At 41.6% G+C, this 24,030-nt stretch overlaps 1 protein-coding gene across 2 annotated transcripts in view; it reads right to left on the bottom strand.

The window, feature by feature from the left end:
• SEPTIN14 (septin 14) overlaps positions 1-24,030 on the bottom strand; it is a 70,834-nt gene that overhangs the window by 4,082 nt on the left and 42,722 nt on the right. For both annotated transcript variants that reach the window (XM_024241316.2, XM_054560528.1), the window contains exons 7-9: positions 21,256-21,352; positions 11,802-11,970; positions 9,973-10,105 (exon numbers count right to left, since the gene is read on the bottom strand). In XM_024241316.2, coding sequence (XP_024097084.1) covers positions 9,973-10,105; positions 11,802-11,970; positions 21,256-21,352 — 399 coding nt within the window. The remainder of the gene's footprint in view (positions 1-9,972; positions 10,106-11,801; positions 11,971-21,255; positions 21,353-24,030) is intronic.

Consider the following 24,030-nt stretch of genomic DNA (forward strand, 5'->3'; position numbering starts at 1 on the left):
TCCTCGACAAACAAAGCTGAGGGAACTCAGGACCACTAGGTCTACCTTAAAAGAAATGCTTAAGGGAGTTTTTCCAAGTAAAAATGAAAGAATGCAGCTGGGCATGGTGGCTCATGCCTGTAATCCCAGCATTTTGGGAGGCCGAGGTGGGTGGATCACCTGAGATCAGGAGATCAAGATCAGCCTGGCCAACATGGCGAAACCCCATCTCTACTAAAAATACAAAAAATTAGCCAGGTGTCGTGGCGGCCACTGAGATTGAGCCACTGCACTCCAGCCTGGGTGACAAGAGCCAAACTGCATCTCAAAAAACAAAAAACAAACAAACAAAAAACTTGGGGCCTGGCCTCCTACTCCCCTCCCACCCCCCTTCTCCAGGCCCAAGCCACCTTGGCTGAGGAGGGGGCCGAGGAAGTGTGAGCCCCTGCCAGGAACCCCCTGCCCAGACCATGTACTCAGCCCACAGGCCCCTGATGCTTGCATCCAGCAAGGCCTCCCGTGGCCTCTGCATGTTCATGTAGAGGAACGTGGAACCTTGCTCTGTGGCTGTGTTCCCCTGGTACTCCATCTCCTTCCTGACCCCTCCCTGCAGCCACGTGAGGCCCAGCAACCTGCCAGTCACTCAGTGGCCTCCAACCAGACAAAAGAACCTGCTGAGTTGGCAGCTGTTGCTCATGAGCGTCCACCAGGTGGGACAGGGAGTGTTGACCTTGGGCGGCCCCCTGAAGCCACCTGCCCTGAAAGCCCAGGGCCTGGAACCCCACACACTTTGGGGGTGATGGAACCTGGTAAGGGCCCAACTCCCACCACAGAGGAGGAGCCCTGGGCCCCTCAGGGGAGCCCCTGCTGGACAGTGAGACAGAGAATGACGATCATTATGCCTTCCTCTCCATCATGTCTCCTGACACCCAGTTGCCTCTACCACCCAGATGATGTCAGGCCCAGTCCCTGAGTGCCCTGCCCAAGGAACAGGACTCAGCTTCTAGAAAGATGGACGCAGCCCCAACAAATGGGACAAAGACCACATCCGGCGGCCCGTGAGTGGCGGTCATTATCTTCAGCAAGCGGCACCAGGCTCTGGCAGGGCCCACCAGTGTCACCCCAACCAGGACAACTGGACCGTCAGCCAGATCCTGGGCGAGTGGTGGTACACCCTGGGGCCCAATGAGATGCAGAAGTACCACGACCTGACCTCCCAGGTGAAGGTGGCCCACTTGCAACAAGGACCGAAAGAAGTCCAGCTCAGAGGCCAAGCCCACAAGCCAGGGGCTAGCAGGAGGGTACAAGGACTTGCATGTCAGAGACGGGCACTGCCACTGCCCCTGGGGTGTCCTCTGGCAGTTGTATCCCAGACACTCCTGAGCTGGGATACCAAGGAGCAGCTTCTGTGGGGCAGAACGGCTGCACACAGTCAGGGGTCTCAGCTGGGCTCCGAGCCTTCTCCCACAGTGGGGTACGCAGCCTGGACGACAGGGAAGTGACCATCAGGCACTACAGGAACTGAGGCAGGTGGTGTCTGGCGCTGCATCGGTGTCTGGTGCTGCATCGGACTGTGGCCCAAAGCCTTCTACCCAGTATGGAGCTCCAGGCCCCTTTGCAGCCCCTGGTGAGGGAGGTGCCTTGGTGGCCAGTGAGCAGCCCCGCTGCTGCCCACCTGAGCTTCTCATTCCCAGTATGTAGCCAGTGAGGACATAGCGAGTGATGAGGAGAACATGGTCATCCATGAGGAGGACGGGGTGATGATGTCATTGCTGACGATGGCTTCAGCACCACTGACATTGATCTCAAGTGCAAGGAGTAGGTGACCGACAGTGAGAGTGCGGACAGCTCTGGGGAGGACCCAGACGGCAACAAGGGCTTTGGTGGGAAGGTGTTTGCACCTGTCAGTTCCTCCTTTACCCGCTGCCACCCCTTGCTGGACCCTGAGCCCCAAGGGCCCCCCCGATCCACCTGCATCCTTGGCAAAGGCTATGGTCCCACCCTGTCCTCCTCCTTCATGTACTTGGATGCTTCATCCTCAACTTTGGCAGCCAACTCCTTCTCACTGGGCCCAGGAACGTTCAAGGCCCAGGAGTCTGGTCAGAGCAGCAGAGCGGGCCCCCTACGGCCCCCACCCCTTGGGTAGAGAAGCCGAGGACTGGCTCAGGGAGATGGAGTCCGAGAAGGCGCGGTCCTCCTCACTGCGCGCGCCCTGGACCAGCGCGGGCCCTGGTCATGCGTCCCTTCCAGGACCACGGCTTCTTCCTGTCCCCCAGGCCACAGCCGCCCTCCAGGTCCGCTATGCACACACCTTCCCCTCCGAGGTTTGTGTGCAGAATATGCTGCCTACGCTGCCCCAGCAGCTTCAGGCGACACCTACCCCAGCACCAGCCTCTGGGACCCAGGCAGCGGCTCCTGGAGGCCCGGCACCCACCACCAGCATCCGTTTCACCTGCAGTTGAAGATCCATGAGGTGCCTAGAAGATCATGCAGCGGCCACTCCCACGCAGCAGCCCCCGAGGCTGAGGCTCCTCACCCTGGACCGCCCCCGACTGGCACCGTAGCTGCCTCTGCCCCGACTCCCAGCCCCGCGGGGGTCCTGATCCCACCTCATTTGGCTCGGGACTCTGGCTCCGCCCTGGCTGCCCCGCCACTGCTTCTGCCCCAGAGTCGGGGCCTGGACAGCCTGGCTGAAAGGGGACTCCCCAGCCCTGCCCCCCACCCCCGGGTCCCTCACAGAGCTACCACAGGCAGGTGGGGCACCCCGGAGAAGATCCCAGGACTCACAGTACCCACTGAGGACATGGACAGTATGTGGGGGTAGCAATGGAGGGCAGGATGGTTCTCCTCCCGGGTAAAGCCATTTCATCCTTTCCAGTTTGGGGCGGAATGAGGCCTGCTCCTCTTTTATATACCCCCTACCCCTGCAGCTCCCTCCCGGTGCCGGGGGACAGCTGGGAGGCCGCAGGGGCAGTCTCCCTCCTCCGAGCCCCTGTACATAACCTGGAGCGTGTGACCTTCGCAGCTTTTCACTTTATGCAACATAACTCCTGCCAGGGCTGCAAGCTGGAGTGTGGTGCGAACCTTGGGCCACAGGGAGGCGCCTGCAGAGTGGGGGGAGCTCATGCACCCCTTTTTTCCCCAGAGGGGCTGGACTCAGGTTAGTTTGGGGGTGGAGGTTCCTGCACTCTGCCACAGGCAGCGGGAGGGTTTGCTCCCCACCCCTTCCTGCCCTTCCAACTCGGGTTGTACTTTCTAAGAAGGTGATTCCCCTGCCCTTGCCCCCTTCCCCAGAATAGAACATGTTGATCATGTGCGATATTTCTTACTGTGCCGAGAAGCCGCGATGACCGAGATTAAAGCTGTTTAACACCAAATAATCATAGTCATAATAAAATAAAAACTAGACTTCACACTGGTTTGGCCTGATCTGTTGGGGCCTGCTGCAGAAACTCACTCCAAAACAACTACCTCCTGCAATTTTTATATCATGGTGGCCACAATTCCAAAATTCCATACTTTTGGAATTGATACACAAAAGATAAATAAAAAACTAGAGGCTGGGCCTGGAGACTCACACCTGTAATCCCAGCACTTTGGGAGGCCGGGGCGGGCAGATCACCTGAGGTCAGGAGTTGGCCTGGCCAACATGGTGAAATTCCATCTCTACTAAAAATACAAAAATTAGCCAGGAGTGGTGTTGGGCAACAAATCACAAAGGAAGACAGAAAGAGAGGAACAAAGAAACTACAAAACAGTCAGAAAACAATTAATAAAATGATAATAGTAAGTCCTTACCTATAAAAATTGCTTTAAAAGTAAATAGATTAAGCCCACTAATCACAAGACAACAAAGTAGCAGAATGAATAAAGAAACAATTCTCAATAATATGTGGCTTACAAGAGACTCACTTTTGCCTTAGGGACACATTTAGACTAAAAATGAAGGAATAGAAAAACATGGCTGGGCGCGGTGGCTCATGCCTGTAATCCCAGCACTTTGAGAGGCTGAGGCAAACGGATCACTTGAGGTCAGGAGTTAAAGACCAATCTGGCCAACACAGTGAAACCCCATCTCTACTAAAAATACAAAAAAAAAAAAAAAATTAGCCACGCATGGTAGTGGGCACCTGTAGTCCCAGCTACTCAGGAGGCTGAGGCAGGAGAATCTCTTGAGTCCAGGAGGTGGAGGTTGCAGTGAGCCGAGATCGCGCCACTGTACTCCAGCCTAGGTGACAGAGCAAGACTCTGTCTCAAAAAAAAAAAAAAGGAAAAAGAAAAAGATATTCCATGCAAATTATAGGCAAAAGAGGACAGGGCAGGTATACTTATTGCAGACAATTAGACTTTTGTTCAAATGTTGTCATAAGAGACAAGATCACTATATAATAATAAAGAAATCAATTTATAAAGAGGTTATAACAATCATCAAATATATGACAACATTGGAGCACCTAATATATAAAGCAAATATTAACAGAAATGAAGGAAGAAACTTACAGCAATATGAGAACAGTAGGGGACTACTGTATCCCACTTTCAGCACCAGATAGTCCATCCAAACAGAAAGTAAGTAGGGAAAGAGTAGATGTGAATAACTATAGACCCGATAGACCGAATAGGCATAGATAGCTTATTTCACTGAACAGTAGAAGAATACATTCTTCTCAAGGGCACAGGAACATTCTCCAACATAGATCATATATTGGGCCACAAAACAACTCTTAACAAATTTTAAAAGTTTGAAATCATATTATGTATCTTTTTTATCATAATAGTACAATATTAGAAATCAATAACAGAAAGATTTTATTATTGAAGCACTATTCATAATAGCCAAAATTTGGAAGCAACCTAACTGTCCACAACAGATGAGTGGATGAAAAAAATGTCACACATACACAGTGGACTGCTATTCAGCCATAAAAAAGAATGACATCCTGTCACTTGCAACAACATGGATGGAACTAGAGGACCTCATGTTAAGTGAAATAAGCTAGGCACAGAATGATAAACTTCACATGTTCTCACTTACTTGTGGGAGCTAAAAATTAAAATAATCGAACTCAGTCGGGCACAGTAGCTCACACCTGTAATCCCAGCACTTCAGGAGGCTGAGGCAGGTGGATCACCTGAGGTCAGGAGTTTGAGACCAGCCTGGCCAACATGGTAAAACTCCATCTCTACTAAAAATACAAAAATTAGCTGGGTGTGGTGGCGCATGCCTGTAATCCCAACCACTTGGGAGGCTGAGGCAGAAGAATCACTTGAACCCAGGAGGCAGAGGTTGCAGTGAGCTGAGATCCCACAGCCGCACACCAGCCTGGGTGACAGAGCGAGACTTTGTCTCAAAAAAAAAAAAATTAAGCTCATGGAGATAGAGAATGAAATGATGATTACCAGAGGATGAGAAGGGTAGTAGGGGTGGGGGGAAGTAAGGACATTTATTGGTACAAAAATATAGTTAGAAAGAATAAATAAGACCCAGTATTTGATAGCACAACAAGGTGACTATACGCAATAATAATTTAATTGTACCTTTAAAAATAACTGAGTATCATTGGATTTCTTGTAACACAAAGGACAAAAGCTTGAAGGCATAGATATCCCATTTACCTTGATGTGATTATTACACATCGTGTGCCTATATCAAAATATCTAACCTACCCCATAAAAATGTATACCTACTAGGTACCCATAGAAATTAAAAATTAAAAAATATACATCTCGACACAAATGAAGATAAAAAACAACATATCAATAGTTATGGGATACAGCAAAAGCAGTTTAAGAGTGAAGTTTATTGCAATAAATGCCTATATTAAGAAAAAATAGATCAAATAATGTAATTTCACACCTCAAAAGGAAAAGAAAAACAAACCAAGCACAAAGTCAGTAAAAGCAAGAAAATAGTAAAAATCACAGCAGAAATAAATAAGATATAGACTAGAGAAACAATAGAAAAAAATCAATGAACTAAGTCTGTTTTTTTAAAAGATAAATAAATGAACAACCCTTAGAAAAACTAAGAAAAAAAGAGAGAAAACTCAAACAAATAAAATCAGAAATGAAAAGTGATACATAACCACTGATACCAAAGAAACACAAATGATCATGAGACTACTATGAAAAATTATAAGCCAACAAAATTTGATAACCTAAAAAAGAAATTGGATAACCTTGGTTAATAAATTCCTATAACCACACAATCTACAAAGATTGGATCATGAAGAAACTGAAAATCTGAAAAGACTACTCATAGGTAAGGAGATTTAATCAGTAACAAAAAATGCTACCAAAGAAAAGGTCGTACTAGGTGACTTTACTGGGGAAGGCTACAAAACATTTAAAATGGAAATAATAGGCCAGGTGCAGTGGCTCATGCCTGTAATCCCAGCAGTTCAGGAGGCTGAGGCGGGCAGATCACTTGAGCTCAGGAGTTTGAGACCAGCCTGGGCAACATAGTGAGACCCCATCTCTACTAAAAGTACAAAAAAATAGCCAGGCATGGTGGTACATGCCTGCGGTCCCAGCTACTCGAGAAGCTGAGGTGGGAGGATCACTTGAGCCTGGAAGGTGGAAATTGCAATGAGCTGAGATTGCGCCACTTTACTCCAGCCTGGGTGACACAGCAAGATCTTGTCTTAAATAGATAAATAAAATGGAAAAATACAAAAACACTTCCCAAAGTCTTCCAAAGAATGGAAGAGGGGAGTATGCTTTTTTTTTTTTTTTTTTTTATGAGACAGAGTCTTGCTCTGTCTCCAAGGCTGGAGTGCAGTGCAGTGGTGCGATCTCGGCTCACTGCAACCTTCACCTCCTGGGTTCAAGCAATTCTCCTGCCTCAGCCTCCTGAGTAGCTAGGATTACAGCTGCTACTGTAATGCCCGGCTAATTTTTGTATTTTTAGTAGAGACGGGGTTTCACCATGTTGGCCAGGCTGGTCTTGAACCCCTGACCTGAGGTGATCCGCCTGCCTTGGCCTCCCAAAGTGCTGGGATTACAGGCATGAGCCACCTCGCCTGGCCAGGAGAATACACTTCTAAATGCATTCAAAGAAGACATTATTACTCTGATACTACAGCCAGAAGAGGACACTATGAGAAAAAAAAAATTATAGGCCAACATTTGTGATGAGCCAACTAGGAAATCCTCAACAAAATACGAGCAAACTGAATTAGATCGCACATTAAATATCAGATGGCCAAGTGGAATTTATTCTTGGAATGCAAGGATGATTCAAATACACAAATCAATAAATGTGACCACATGCAGAAAAACAAAATTAGATCTTTATCTCAAACCGTATGCAAAATCTCAACTCAAAATGGATGAAAGACTTAACTGCTGTAAGATCTAAAGCTGTACAACTACTTTAAAAAATTAGGGATAAGTTCCTTAACTTGGGTCTGAACAATGATTTTTTGGATACAAACTCCAAAGCATAGACAACATAGGCAAAAATGGACAAATAAAATTACATCAAACCAAAAATCTCCTGCACAGCCAAAAAAACAATCAACAGACTAAAGAAACAAACTATGAAATGTGAGAAAATGTTTGCGAACTGTACATCTGATAAGGGGTTAATGCCCCAAATATACAAGAACTCAAATAATTCAATAGTATGAAAACAACCTCATTCTGAAAATGGGCAATGAACCTGAACTTTTTTTTTTTTTTTTTTTTTGAGATGCAGTCTCACTCTGTCGCCCAGGCTAGAGTGCAGTGGTGCAATCTGGGCTCACTGTAACCTCTACCTCCCGGGTTCAAGTGACTCTCCTGCCTCAGCCTCCCGATTAGCTGGGACTACAGGCGTGTGCCACCACATCTGGCTAATTTTTGTATTTTTAACAGAGACGGGGTTTCACCATGTTGGTCAGGCTGGTCTTTAACTCCTCACCTCAAATGATCCACCTACCTCCACCTCCCAAAGTGCTGGGATTATAGGCGAGAACCATTGCGCCCGGCTGAACCTGAACATTTTTTAAAAGAAGACATAAAAGGCAAATAGGGATATGAAAAAATATTCAACCTCATTAATCATCAGAGAAATGCCAATTTAAACCACAATTAGATGGCACCTCATATCTGTCAGAAAAACAGAAAGAAAGTATTTACAAGAATGATTTTATAGAAAGAAAGATGTGTTTACAAAAAGATAAAGACAAGTGTTTACAAGAATAATTTTATAAAACGATGATAAAAAAGTAAATCAGTACAGCTATTATGAAAAATATGGGTATTCATTAAACAACTGAAAATAGAATAACCATATGGTTCAGCAACCCCACTAATAGTTACATATTCAAAGGAAATAAAATCAGTATGTCAAAGAGATATCTACACTTTCATGTTTATTGCAGCATTAATTGACAATAATCAAGACATGTAATCAACCCTAAGAGAACACATAGTTGAGATATGGAAAAGAAACTAATCTCCAGAAAGAAAGAAAAAAGAAGCAGACGTACAGGAATAAGGTTCATAACTAAGGGAAGTGAGGTGGGAGAGAAAGAGAAAATTTAAATGGTTGCTTCGGTTTCTGGTCACTTCCTAGTTTTGGTTTAAGTCTTCATGAGGCCAGGCGCGGTGGCTCACATCTGTAATCCCAGCACTTTGGGAGGCCGAGGCCGGCGGATCACGAGGTCAGGAGATCGAGATAATCCTGGCTAACACGGTGTAAACCCCGTCTCTACTAAAAATACAAAAAAAAAAAAAAAAAAAAAATTAGCTGGGCACGGTGGCGAGCGCCCGTAGTCCCAGCTACTAGGGAGGCAGGGGCAGGAGAATGACGTGAACCCGGGAGGCGGAGCTTGCGGTGAGCTGAGATCACGCCACTGCACTCCAGCCTGGGTAACAGAGCGAGACTCTGTCTAAAAAAAAAAAAAAAAAACACTTCATGAGATCCAGCTATGTCTCTTGTCCTTAGATGTCATGACGTACCCTTGTATACATCCAAACTTTTTCCTTTATACCTAAGCTAATGGTTTTGTTGTTTTTTTTTTTTTTTTGAGACGGAGTCTCACTCTCACCCAGGCTGGAGTGCAGTGGCAACATCTCGGCTCACTGCAACCTCCGCCTACTGGGTTCAAGCGATTCTCCTACCTCAGCCTCCCGAGTAGCTGGAATTATAGGCATGCACCACCATGCCCGGCTAATTTTTATATTTTTAGTTGAGACGGGGTTTCACCACATTGGCCAGGCTGATCTTCAACTCCTGACCTTAGGGGATCTGCCCGCCTCTATCTCCCAAAGTGCTGGGATTATAGGTGTGAGCCACAGCACCCGGCCGGAATTTTTATTACTTATAATTCAACTGTCTTTGAGTGAGACATCTGGCCTATAGTGCCTAATTACCATTTTGTTCTTATGAAAAAGGAAGTTCATGTTCCAATTTACCAATTAAACTAAATGTTCTTAAACTAAAGCCACCTACACTTGAGAGAAAGAAATTATGGTTTCAAAAATATGTCTTCACCGAAAACGTATTTGTGGCAAATAATTAAAACTATATTAATAGACTTTTTTTTCCATTTTATTAGAAATGGCATGGAATAAAATAATTTACCAACTTAAAATTTCCTCATTAATCAAGGCCAGCATTAGTCAACATTTGCTTATTTATAAAAGTGAAGACAATTTTCTATTGCATTAATAGCATTAGACAGTACAAGACTCTTCTCAGAATAAATAGCTTGGGTTTGTCACAAATTAAACTTTATGCATGAAAATTTAAATTATAAATAAAATAAATAATTTTTATAAAATTATCTTAAGGGTTATTTAAATGGAAAAATTAAGTTCTCTAGAAAAAACGCTACAGACTATAATTTTGTAAAGGCTATATTCAAGTCTACATGGTAAAAAGCTACTTTTTGAAAAATAGCAAGTATCCTCCAAAAACATCAAGTAAACTCTTGAGATTAAAACCCCCAAATTAATAGGGCACCTAAAAATTAATACAAATTATATCAAACTGTCAGTACTAACCTCTTTTTCAGCTTCTTTAAATGTTGCTTCTTTCTCCTTGACTTGCTGCATAAATCTCTGTTTCAACTCTTCTTCTTCCCTCTGACATTGATCATAGAACTGTTGTCTTTTGGCTTCAAAGATTTCTTGAAAACTAAAGATAAATGTTTTCTTAGTCTTATATTAAAATGAGGTGGGAGAATCGCTTGAACCCAGGAGGCGGAGGTTGCAGTGAATCAAAATTGCGCCACTGCACGCCAGCCTGGGAGACAGAGTAAGACTCCATCATAAAAAAAAAAAATGAAAAATAAAAAAATGCTAGTATAAACATGTAAAAAATATATATTGTATGTTACATCCTATATAAGGAAATTTACCAACATTCTCTCATGTTTAGCAGCACAAAATGGAAATTTCCATATCATAAGATGTAAAAACCAAGGCACAATACTTAAGATCAGAGTATATAGAGAGTATATATATGTAAAGAATATTAGAATTTTCCAACACTTATATGAGTGAATTCTTATCCCCACCACTTTCCAGGATATCATACATCTTCATATCTTTTGACAACAACATTCAGGGAAACCTCTAATGTATGAGATGATTTTCAAAAATCCTCTAAAATAAAGCAAAAAGTCTTTCAAAATATCATTATCATTCATTTAAGATAGTTAAATTTTGGGTGTCTACAAAGAACAATGAATGATGTAACTAGATTATATACACTACAGTGCCATGTTTTTGCAACACAAGTCCTATTCTTCTTTTTTTTTTTTGAGACAGAGTCTTGCTTTGTCGCCCAGGCTGGAGTGCAGTGGCACGATCTCAGCTCACTGCAACCTCTGCTGCCCAGGTTCAAGCGATTCTCCTGCCTCAGCCTCCCGAGTAACTGGGATTACGGGCACCCGCCACCATGCCCGGCTAATTTTTTTTGTATTTTTAGTAGTGACGGGGCTTTACCATGTTGGCCAGGCTGATCTTAAACTCCTGACCTCAGGTAATCTGCCTGTCACGGTTTCCCAAAGTGCTGGGATTACAGGCGGGAGCCACCGCACCCGGCTCTATTCTGCTTCAAGTTAGAGCAAACACCTGCTCTCAAACTTTTCTCATTTAACTTCCAGGATGCTGCACTACTGCGTTTCAGCTGGTTCTTCCATCAAACTCTTCTTAATGTCTTTTGTCAAACTTTGCTAATATTTTTCCATCTTTTTCTTTATCCTTTTTTTTTTTTTTAAGATGGAGTCTTGCTCAGTCCGCCACGCCGGAAGTGCAATGAGGTAATCTCAGCTCACTGCAATCTCCGCCTCCAGGGTTCAAGCAATTCTCCTGCCTCAGCCTCCCAAGTGGCTGGGATACAGGCGTGTGCTACCACGCCTGGCTACTTTTTGTATTTTTAGTAGACACAGGGTTTTACCATGTTGGCCAGGCTGCTCTCAAATACCTGACCTCAGATGATCTGCCCACCTCAGCCTCCCAAAGTGCTGGGATTACAGGCATGAGCCACAGCGCCCGGCCTATCCTTTCTTTCATATAATAGATACATTTCATATAAATACAAAAAATAGAACAAAATACTGGGTTTTTCTTCAATATACATTTCAGCATATATACATATTGAATACACATATTTCAGCATAAAAATGAGATCTCACATTATGTTGTTCCTACTAACTATCTCTATCTTCATCGAAAGATGATAAAAACATCTAACATTCAGGATGTTTTCTTTAGGATGGCTCAAGATGGGAGAAGTATAATTATTCTCATACCCAAATTATCATACCTTGTGTTTGTAGGGACTCCTAAATTATCCATTTGGTTGTGCTAGCAATATTTTTACTCACCTAACTGGCTGGTTGTCTGGGCCCACATCTGTAAAGCCCATTTTCTGCAGTTTTTGGTACCTATAACATTCATAGTGCTGAGTGTGGGTTTTTTCTTTTAGATTTTCCATATTGGTACAAAGAAGCATATCTCGGAGCTTAACGAAGTCACAGTGATTTTCATTTTCCACTAGTAAAAAAATAATAATGAATCAACAACATTCAATATCAATCCCTGACAATCAGTAAGTGTTCATGAATGAATACATGAATAAAAAACACATTTAAAATAACACACAACTGAAAAATTTGATTAATAGCTATAATTCTTTTAAGCATGTAAGTGTGGTTGTACTATACATACCAACCATCGGCAGAGATTATTTATAGGTTAGCAAATTTGCTTTAAACTTATTACCTGAAGAATAAGCAGGAAATAGTGAAATAATATTTCATATGCATATATGCTATAGGTTTTTATTAACAATTGTGTAGTATGTTATAAACTACCTCTGGGTATTTTGGAGTGCTAACAGAATATGTAATATAACATCACTAGTGTAAATAATTTTATCAGAATAAATTCTGCTAGCAAAAAGGCCTTACAATTGAAAATACTTTAGTTATGAAATTCCATTTATATATCATATTTAGGAGACACCATTAGTCAATATTCAAAATCAATCCACAAATTCACATAGTTGTTTTAATGATACATACAGACTGACAGTGAAGACACGGAAAGATATTTCATGCAATTAGAAACTAAAAGAGAAGGCATGGAAAGCTATACTCCTATCACAGAAGATAGACTAAGTCAAAAATTGTAAAATGATATAAAGAAGGTCATCATATCATGATGAAGAGGTCAGTTCATTAAAAAAAAATTGTAAATATATATGCACCCAATATCACAACTTCTAAATATATAAGGCAAATATTAGTAGACCTGAGGGGGAGATACACTGTATTACAATAATAGTAAGGGACTTAGATACCCTACTTTCAGCAATGGATAGATTATCCAGACAGAATATCAGTAAGAAAATATCAGATTTAAACTACACTTTAGACCAAATAGACCTAATGGACATATGTGGAATATTTCATCCAACAGCAAAGTAATACACATTTTTCTCAAACAAACACAAGACATTCTTCAGGACAGATTATATGTTAGGCCACAAAATAAGTCTTAATATATTTTGAAAGATTGAAATAAAAATGTGAGTGCAGATGTCTTTTGACCGATCAATTTCATTCCACTAGGGTACATACCCAGAAGTGGTACTACTGGATCATACAGTAATACTATTTTTAGTTTTTGAGGAACCTTCATATTATTTCCCAAAATGGCTGTACCAACTTAAATTCCCACCAATGATGTTTAAGAATTCCCTTTTCTCTTGGGAACGTATATACACTGCTGGTGGGAATATAAATTAGTTCAGCCATTGTGAAAAGTAGTTTGATAATTTCTTTTCTTCTTTTTTTTTTTTTTTTTGAGACACAGTTTCGCTTTTGTCACCCAGGCTGGAGTGCAGCAGTGCGATCTCGGCTCACTGCAACCTCCGCCTCCTGGGTTCAAGTGATTCTCCAACCTCAGCCTCTCAAGTAGCTGGGATTACAGACGTCCACTACCACGCCCAGCTAATTTTTGTATTTTTAGTAAGAGATGGAGTTTCACCATGTTGACTAGGCTGGTTTCAAACTCCTGATCTCAGGTGACCCACCCTTTTCAGCCTCCCAAAGTGCTGGGATTACAGGCATAAGCCACCGTGCCCAGCCTGACAATTTCTTAATGAAGTTAAAACAGAACTACCATTTGACCCAGCAATCCTATTACTGGGTTTATACGCAAAGGAATATATATTGTTCTACCATAAAGACACAGGCATGTGTATCACAGCACTATTCACAATAACAAAGACATAGAATCAACCTAAATGCCCATCAGTGGTAGACTGGATAGAGAAAACATACATATACACCATGGAATACTGCACAGCCATAAAAAAAAGAACAAGATCGTGTCCTTTGCAGCAACATGAATGGAGCTGAAGCCATTATCCTAAGTGATGTAATGCAGGAACAGAAAACCAAATACCACATACTCTCATTTATAAGTAGGAGATAAATATTGAGAACACACGGACACAAAGGGGAGAACAACAGACACTGGGGCCTCCTTGAGGGTGGAGGGTGGGAGGAGAGTGAGGACAGAAAAGCTACTATGCTTACTTTTTTTTCTTTCTTTTTTTTTTTTTTTTTTGTTAGTATATGTGCTGCTGAAGTGAGACTTTCTTTTTTTTGAGACAGAGTCTCGCTCTGTTGCTGAGGCTGGAGTGCAATGGCACAATCTCGGCTCACTGCAAACTGCACCTCCTGAGTTCAAGTGATTCTCCTGCTTCAGCCTCTTAAGTAGCTGGGATTACAGGAGCACCTGGCTAATTTTTGTATTTTTTAGTATAGACAGGGTTTCGCCATGTTGGTCAGGCTAGTCTTGAACTCCTGAACTCAGGTGATCCACTCGCCTCGGCCTGCCAAAGTGCTGGGATTACAGACTCGAGCCACTGCTCCAGCCAGTAATATGCTTATTATCTCTGTGATGAAAGAGTCTTTTACACCAAACCCCCACGACATGCAATTTATCTATATAACAAATTTGCACATGTACCCCTGAACCTAAAATAAAAATTAAAAAAAAAAAGAATTCTCTCTTCTCCATATGCTTGCCAGCACTTCTAATGGTTTGTCTTATTTTATTTATTTATTTTTTTTGAGACAGAGTCTCACTCTGTTGCCCAGGCTGGAGTGCAGTGGCGCAATCTCGGCTCACTGCAAGCTCTGCCTCCTGGGTTCACGCCATTCTCCGGCCCCAGCCTCCCAAGTAGCTGGGACTACAGTCGCCCGCCACTGTGCCAGGCTAATTTTGTGTATTTTTAGTAGAGACAGGGTTTCACCGCGTTAGCCAGGATGGTCTCGATCTCCTGACCTCGTGATCCACCTGCCTCGGCCTCCCAAAGTGCTGGGATTACAGGTGTGAGCCACTGCGCCCGGCCTGTCTTTTTGATAATAGTCATTCTAACAGACATGAGGAGATACTTCATCATGTGTTTAATTCGCATTTTCCTGATGATTAGAGATGCTATTTTTTTCATGTTTCTTTTGCCATTTATATTTCTTCTTTTGAGAAATGCCTGTTCAGATCCTTTGCCCATTTTTCCTTGTGTTATTTGTTTTCTTGCTATTGAGTTGTTAGAGTAATATCAAAAATATTATATATTTTGGACATTCATCCCTTATCAGATATATAAGTTGAAAATATTTTTTCCAATCTCTAGGTTGTATCTTCATGCTATTAAATTGTTTCTTTTGGTTTTGTTGCTGGTGTTTTTGAAGTTCTTTTTTTTTTTTTTTTTTTTTTTTGAGGCGGAGTCTCGCTCTGTCACCCAGGCTGGAGTTCAATGGCGCGATCTCGGCTCACTGCAACCTCTGCCTCCTGGGTTCAAGCAATTCTCCTGCCTCAGCCTCCCTCCCAAGTAGCTGGGATTACTGGCACCCACCAACATGCCCAGTTAATTTTTGTATTTTTAGTAGAGACAGGGTTTCACCATGTTGGTCAGGCTGGTCTGAAGCTCCTGACCTCAGGTGATCCACCCGCCTTGGCCTCCCAAAGTGCTGGGACTACAGGTGTGAGCCACTTCTCCCAGCCAAAGGGAGCATTTAACCTAGCTCCCACTAAAGAGGAATACCCCATGCCAGAGATAGATAGGAACTTAAGTTCCAGCTACCTCTACCACTAGTTAATTAAAGTGCCCTGGGGTCCTGAATAAATTTGAAAGGCAATCAAGCCACAAGGTCTGCAGTCCTTGGGCAAGTCCAGGTACTGAGCTTGCTCAGAGCCAGTGGAATAGGAATGCGTGTGACCCAGAAAGACACCAGTTTTGGTGGCCAAGGAGTGCTTGTATCACACCTCCCCCAACTCCAGGCAGTGCAGCTCAAGAAGAGACTCCTTCCACTTGTGGGAAAGAAAAGGAAGGTTAGAAGAGAACTTTATCTTACAACTTGAGTAGCAGCTCAGCCACAGTAAAACACACCACCAAGCCGATTCCTGAAGCCCTCAATTCCAGGCCCTACTTCCTGGACATTTCTAGACCCACTCTGGGACAGAAGGGAACTTGCTACACTGAAGAGATGGACCCAGCCCAGCAGAACTCACCACCTGCTGACTAAAGAGCCCTTGGGCCTTAAACATCAGTAGTAGCAAGGCAGTAGTTGCCATCGGCCTTGGGCAGGACCCAGTAATTTGCTGGCTTCATATGTGACCCAGCACAGTACCAGCTGTGGTGGCCACAGGAGTGACTATGTCACCCTTCCCTCAACTCCAAGCAACCTAGCACAGAGACTCCTTCTGTTTGGAAGAAAGTGAGAAAAGAGTTTGAGAGATTCTGCCTCATGATCCAGGAAATTCTCCCAGATATTATCCAAGACCACTGAGGCAGTATGAGTCTGCTGGCATCACAGTGTTACTGGGCTTGGGGTACTACCTAATACATTCCCTTTGAATACTTGGAAAACCTTCTCAAGAAGAACAGGCACAATTGAGCCCAGACTGCAAAGATTACAATAAATATCTAACACTTCAATGCCCAGACATAGATGAACATTGACAAGCATCAAGACCATCCCAGAAAACATGACCTCACCAAATGAACCAAATAAGGCACTAATGACAAATCCCAATCACATATCTCAGGACAGAGATATGTAACTTCTCAGAGATCTCAAAATAGCTGTTTTAAAAGAGCTCAGTGAAATTCAAGATAACACAGAGAAGAAATTCAGAATTCTATTAGCATTATTATATGCCAACAGTGAACAATCTGAAAAAGAAATAAAAACTAATCCAATTTATGACAGCTATAAAATAAAATACCTAGAATAAACATAACCAAAGAAATGAAAAATCTCTACAATGAAAACTATAAAATACTGATGAAAGAAATTGAAAAGAATGCAAAACAATGGAAACACAGTTCATGTTCATGGATTGGAAGAATCAATAATATTGTTAAAATGTTCATACTACCCAAAGCAATCTACAGATTCAATGCAATCCCTATCAAAATACCAATGACATTCTTCATAGAAAAAGAAAAAGCATTCTAAGATGTATATGGAACCACAAAAATACTTAAAGCAATTCTGGGCAAAAATAACACTGGAGGAATCGCATTACCTGACTTCAAATTATACTACAAAGCTATAGTAAGTGAAACAGCATGGTACCAGCATAAAAACAGACACACAGACCAATGGAACAGAATAGCGAACCCAGAAATAAATCCATACAGCCACAGAGAACTCATTTTCAACAAAGGTGCCAAGCACATACATTGGAGAAAGGATAAGCGCTTCAATAAATGGTGTTGGGAAAACTGGATATCCATTTGCAGAAGAAAGAAACTAGACTTTTATCTCTCAACACATATGAAAATCAAATCAAAATGGATTAAAGGCTTAAATCTAAGACCTCAAATTATGAAATGACTACAAAAAACATTGGGGAAACTCTTTAGGACATTTAGTGAGTAATACCCCACAAGCACAGGCAACCAAAGCAAAAATAGACAAATAGGATCACCTCAAGTTAAAAAGCTTCTGCAAAACAAAGGAAACAACAAAGTGAAGAAACAATATACACAATGAGAAAATATTTGCAAACTATTTATCTGACAAAAGATTAATAGCCAGAATATATTTAAGAAGCTCAAACAACTCAATAGGAAAAAATCTAATAATTTAATTTAAAATGGGCAAAAGATCTGAACAGACATTTCTCCAAAGAAGACATACAAATGTCTTCTTTTGTCTTATTGATAATAACTGTTTTAACATGTGTGAAATAACTGCTCACTGTGGGTTTTTTTAAATGCCAAACAAGCAAATGAAAAGGTGCTCAATATCACTGATTACCAGAGAAAGGCAAATAAAAACTACAATGAGATATAACCTCACCCCAGTTAAAAAAGCTTTTATCCAAAAGACAGGCAATAACAAATGCTGGTGAGGATGTGGAGAAAAAGGAACCCTTGTACACTGTTGATAGGAATGTCAATCAGTACAGTATCTATGGAAAACAGTATGGAGTTTCCTCAAAAAACTAAAAATAGAACTACCATATGATCCAGCAATCCCACTAGTAGGTGTATACCCAGAAGAAAGGAAAGTAGTATATCAAAGAGATAGCTCCACTCCCATGTTTGTTACAGCACTATTCACAATAGTCAAGATTTGGAAGCAACCTAAGTATCCATCATCAGAGGAATGCATAAAGTAAATGTGGTACATATACATGATGGAGTACTATTCAGCCATAAAAAATAATGAGATCCTGTCATTTGCAACAACATGGATGGAACTGAGGACATTCTGTTAAGTGAAATAAGCAAGACACAGGAAGACAAACTTCACATGTTCTCACTCATTTGTGGAGCTAAAAATTAAAACAATTGAACCCATGGGGATAAAGAGTGGAATGTTGATTACCAGAAGCTAGGAAACGACTGGGGAGGGAGAGAAGTGGGGATGGTTGATGGGTACAAATATATAGTTACATAGAATGAATAAGATCTAGCATTTGATAGCACAAAAGGGTGACTACAGTCAACAATAATTTATTGTACATTTTAGATAACTAAAAGAGTATAATTGGATTGTTTGTGACACAAAGAAAGGATACATGCTTGAGTTGATGGGTACTCTATCCTAATGTGATTACTACACATTGAATGCCAGTATCAAATATCTCATGTGCCCTATAAATATATACACCTACTATGTATCCATAAAAATTAAAAATTAAAAATTAAAAAACACAGGCCCAGTGTGGTGGTTCATGCCTGTAATCCTAGCATTTTGGGAGGCTGAGACAGGCAGATCACCTGAGGTCAGGAGTTTGAGACTAGCCTGACCAACAAGCCAAAACCCTGTCTCTACTAAAAATACAAAAAAAAAATTACCCAGGCATGGTGGTGCGTGCCTGTAATCCCAGCTACTGAGGAAGGAGAATTGCTTGAACCCAGGAGGCAAAGGTTGCAGTAAGCCGAGATCACACCATTGCACTCCAGCCTGGGCAACAAGAGCTAAACTCCATCTCAAAAAAAAAAAATTAAAAACACAATAAGCTGTAACTTCACCCATGCTAAAATGGCTATTATCAATAAGACAGACAAGTGCTGGTAAGGATGTGGAAAAAAGGGAACCCTTGTACACTGCTGGTGGCAATGTAAATTAGGATAACCATTATGAAAAATGGTATGGAGTTTCTTCAAAAAATTAAAAATAAAACAACTACCATATGATCCAGCAATCTCACTACTGGATATATTACCTCCCCAAAATGAAGTCAGTATGTCAGAGAGATACCTACACTACCATTACTCACAAGAGCCAAGATATGGAAGCAATCTAAGTGTCCATGAATGGATGCATGAAGAAAAAACGTGTGGTATATATACACAATGGAATACTATTCAGCCTTACAAATCAGGAAATCCATCATTTGCAGCAACATGGATGGAACTGGAGGACTTTACACTAAGTGAATACGCCAAACACAGAAAGACAAATGGTAAATGATCTCACTAATAGATCAAATTTTTAAAAGTTAAACTTGTAGAAACAGAGAGTAGAATGGTGGTTACGTGAGTTAGGTAGAGGGTATGTAGGAGAGATGTTGGTCAAAGGATACAAAATTTTAGTTAGATAAGAACAAGTTAAAGAGATCTATTGTACAACATAGTGACCATGTTAATAACAATATTTTATATTCTTTTTTTTTTGAAAACTCTAGCTGTTGCCCAGCTAGAGTGCAGTGGCGTGATCTCAGCTCACTGCAAGCTCCACCTCCTGGGTTCACACCATTCTCATGCCTCAGCCTCCCGAGTAGCTGGGACTACAGGTGCCCGCCACCATGCCCGGCTTATTTTTTTGTATTTTTAGTAGAGATTGGGTTTCACTGTGTTAGCCAGGATGGTCTCGATCTCCTGACCTCGTGATCTGCCTGCCTCGGCCTCCCAAAGTGCTGGGATTACAGGCGTGAACCACTGCGCCCGGCCAATATTTTATATTCCTGAAAATTGCTAAGATAGATGTTAAGTTTTCATCACAAAAATAATTGAGATAACACATGTTAATTATATCAATTTAGCCATTCCACAATGTATATGTATTTCAAGACATCATGTTGTACATAAGTACATACAATTTTATTTGTCAATTAAGATTAATTAATGAAAAATAATTTGTATGGCTCCCTCCTGTGTTTATCATGTCTAGAAGATTGACCACAATATATGGTTTATTGTGATTAATACTGTGACCAAATTTTATACATCAATATATAGCATAGATATATATTTTATAACATATACTAATATGTAATACAACATAATAAATATTAAAACATTAAGTTTTAAGTATATTTAACAAATTTTAAAATTTCTAATATGTCAATTTTTTAAAAACATCATTTGAGGCTGGGCACGGTGGCTCATGCCTGTAATCCCAGCACTTTGGGAGGCCGAGGCAGGTGGATCACCTGAGGTCAGGAGTTCAAGATCAGCCTGACTAATATGGTGAAACCCCATCTCTACTAAAAATACAAAAATTAGCCGGGTGTGGTGGCGAGCGCATGTAATCCCAGCTACTCGGAAGGCTGAGGCAGGAGAATAGCTGGAACCTGGGAGGCAGAGGTTGCAGTGAGCCAAGATCATGCCACTGCACTCCAGCCTGGGCAACACGAGTGAAACTCTGTCTCAAAAAAAAAACAAACAAAAATCATTTGGAAACCAGTACAAGTAGAAATCTTCCATTCCCCAATAATTATATGAACCACAAGTATATGAGCCAGACAATAAATTACTGCTTACACTATTCTAAATAATAGTGATGCTAAATAATAATATAAATGTCAAAGGTATAATCTGTAGCCAAAGGTAAATTGTACTTTCTTGTTTTAAAAAGTTTATAACTCTTTTTTCTAGTGACCAGTTTAAAATGGTTTCTACATTAGGTAGTAATGAGTTTATGTAACATGTCTACACACTAGTATTTTTGCTTCTATTTTGTTGAAAGTGCTTTCCAGCATTCTCAGTGTCATGATTTATACAGAGACAGATAATATGTACATGGCACATTGGTAGCATTGGGATAGACAAAGAGGTTCTTCCCAGCCTCTGTAGATTTTGGCTTAAAGCAGCGTTCAGCAAACTTCTATGAGAATGAATCATAGTCAAAGTAAGCATTAGTTTAAATAAAACAGAGTTTGTGTTCCTCATCAGTAACTGTTAACTTAGAGATTAGCAAGAGTTACCAATATTAGCTCAAGTTAAAATGTTATTTTGAGACTATGAGTGATACACATATATTTAACTTAATCATTCCAAAGCCTGCCCTCTGTCATTTTTACCTTGCAAAACTCCCCAAGGGTAGTGACGGCCTCTGACCATCCTTTTTCCAACTTTCACTTCATCTGTACTCCCTACCACAGCAAAGGGTAACAGCCCCTAGAAAACAAGAATGACATGAATTGAATTCTCTAGCACCAATAGAGGTTACTCTATTACTCTCATTCCTGTTATAAAAATGATAGGCCAGTGCGGTGGCTCACGCCTGTAATCCCAGCACTTTGGGAGGCCGAGGCGGGTGGATCATGAGGTCAGGAGATCGAGACCATCCTGGCTAACACGGTGGAACCCCGTCCCTACTAAATACACAAAAAATTAGCTGGGCGTGGTGGCGGGCGCCTGTAGTCCCAGCTACTCGGGAGGCTGAGGCAGGAGAATGGCGTGAACCCGGGAGGCGGAGCTTGCAGTGAGCCGAGATCATACCACTGCACCCCAGCCTGGGCAACAGAGTAAGACTCCACCACACACACAAAAAAAATGACAGAGATGATGATATTGTAATAAATTTAATTAGGGATCTACCCTGCATCTCATTTTAAGACTTGACAGTATGCACTAATTGTTTTCTGTCAGCATCAGTCTCAGGCTGTGCACACAATTGGAAACTGTCTACTGAGCAGAGCCTAAAGCAAGGTATCCTGCTGTGGGAAACACATAGAAAAAATATTTTTAGTAGGCATCATTTTTCTCACACTATGTTTACCCTGAACCATCTTTACCCTGAATGTTGAAGAAATAACATGCAAATAACTTTTAACTCTGATATAAAAGTTAAAAGACAAAAATATTAAAAATGACTACAACTATTATAATAATTAATGGATACACAATATAAAATATATTAATAAGCAATACTGTATATGTCTCAATAAATTATGTTTGTTTTTTTGAGACAGAGCCTGGCTCTGTCACCCGGGCTGTAGTGCAGTGGCATGATTTTGGCTCACTGCAACCTCCACCTTCCAGGTTCAAGCAATTCTCCTGCCTCAGCCTCCCAAGTAGCTGGGATTACAGGCGCCTGCCACCATGCCTGGCTAATTTTTGTATTGTTTAGTAGAGACGGAGTTTCACCATGTTGGCCAGGCTGGTCTTGAACTCCTGACCTCAGGTGTTCCATCCACCTCAGCCTCCCAAAGTGCTGAGATTACAGGCGTGAGCCACCACACCCATCCCAAAGAATTTTTTACATTTTACACTACTTAGCATTTCAATTCAGAAATCTATTAGTGTTTGAGGTATCTTAAAATAAAGGAGGTATAAATTATAAGAAAAGAGAAATGAAGACGTGGAATTAACAGTTATCAGTTACAGTTACCTGTTACATTCTAGACTCTGTGTTTCAGATCCTTCACAAAGATTTTGGCACTTACACCTCAAAAAAAAAAGCCTTAATAGAGGTGTCATTGATCCCATAGCATAGATAAGTTAACAGTCTCAGGGAAGATGAGTGAATTGTGCAGGATCTTTTGGCTTTTAAGTAGAGAAGCTAGGATGGAAATCTAAATCTATACACTTTCAAAATTTATGATCTTTCAGCTGGGCATGGTGGGTCATGCCTATAATCCCAGCACTTTGGGAGGCCGAAGTGGGAGGATCACCTGAGGTCAGGAGTTCAAGACCAGCCTTGCCAACATGGTAAAACCCCGTCTCTACTAAAAATACAGAAATTAGCTGGGCATGGTGGCAGGCACATGTAATCCCAGCTACTTGGGAGGCTGAGGCAGGAGAATTGCTTGAATCCAGGAGGTGGAGGTTGCAGTGAGCTGAGATCGCGCCATTACACCTCGGCCTGAGAAACAAGAGTGAGACTCCGTCTCAAAAAAAAAAAAAAGAAAATTATCATCTTTCAAATTTAAGCTAATATTTTAGGTATTTACTAGCCTAAAATATTTACACAGATAAAGAGTTTAGTCATCTTTACTACTGCCCTGATTCCAGAACTGGAGACAACACAGCATTCGCATCCAACCCCCATCTACCTGTTTTTGAGGCTAAGTCCTTGGCAAGTCTATTTGAGAGTTGGAGGCTCCCTTTTACCACTCAAGACCTACTTGTGAAATAGGGGCCCTGCCTTGGATGCAGCAAACAGAGAAGATGGGGGCCCTGACCATCCTTGCCTAGTTCATGAGGCAGTGGCTCATTGTGTGGGGAAGTAATCCAAAGAACCTCAGACTGCTGCTCCTCCTCACTGAGCTCTCAGTTACCAGTGGGTGCCTGAAGCTTCAGGGCGGCGCGGATAACCTGCCATTGTTTCCACCCACAATTCCAGAACCCTGCCTCAGAGATTTTGCCTTGGAGGAGAAACAGGCCATGAAACAGAGAAAACCCATTCAAAAAATTATATGTAATCCCAAGGGACTTGAATAGCCAAAAAAATATTGAAAAGAAAGACCAAAGTTAGAGGTCTCACACTTCTAGAATTCAAAACATATTACAAAGCTACAGTAATAAAAATAGTTTGGAAGTAGCATAAAGACAGACATGTAGACCAATGGAATCAAATAGAGTCCAGTGTTAATCCTTCCTTACCTATTCTTCTGTTGATGGACATTTGGGTTGCTTCCATCTCTCAGCTACTGTGGATAATAATGCAATTTATATGGCTTTACAAATATCTAAGTAAGACCCTGCTTTCAATTCTTTCAGAGAAAGAGGATTGTTAGATCATATGGTAATTTTATTTTCAATTTTGGAGAAACCACCTGTATTAGTCTGTTTTCATGCTACTGATAAAAGATATACCCAAGACTGGGAAGAAAAAGAGGTTTAATTGGACT

The sequence above is a fragment of the Pongo abelii genome, chromosome 6 (genome assembly GCF_028885655.2).
Source record: "Pongo abelii isolate AG06213 chromosome 6, NHGRI_mPonAbe1-v2.0_pri, whole genome shotgun sequence".
NCBI lineage: Eukaryota > Metazoa > Chordata > Mammalia > Primates > Hominidae > Pongo > Pongo abelii.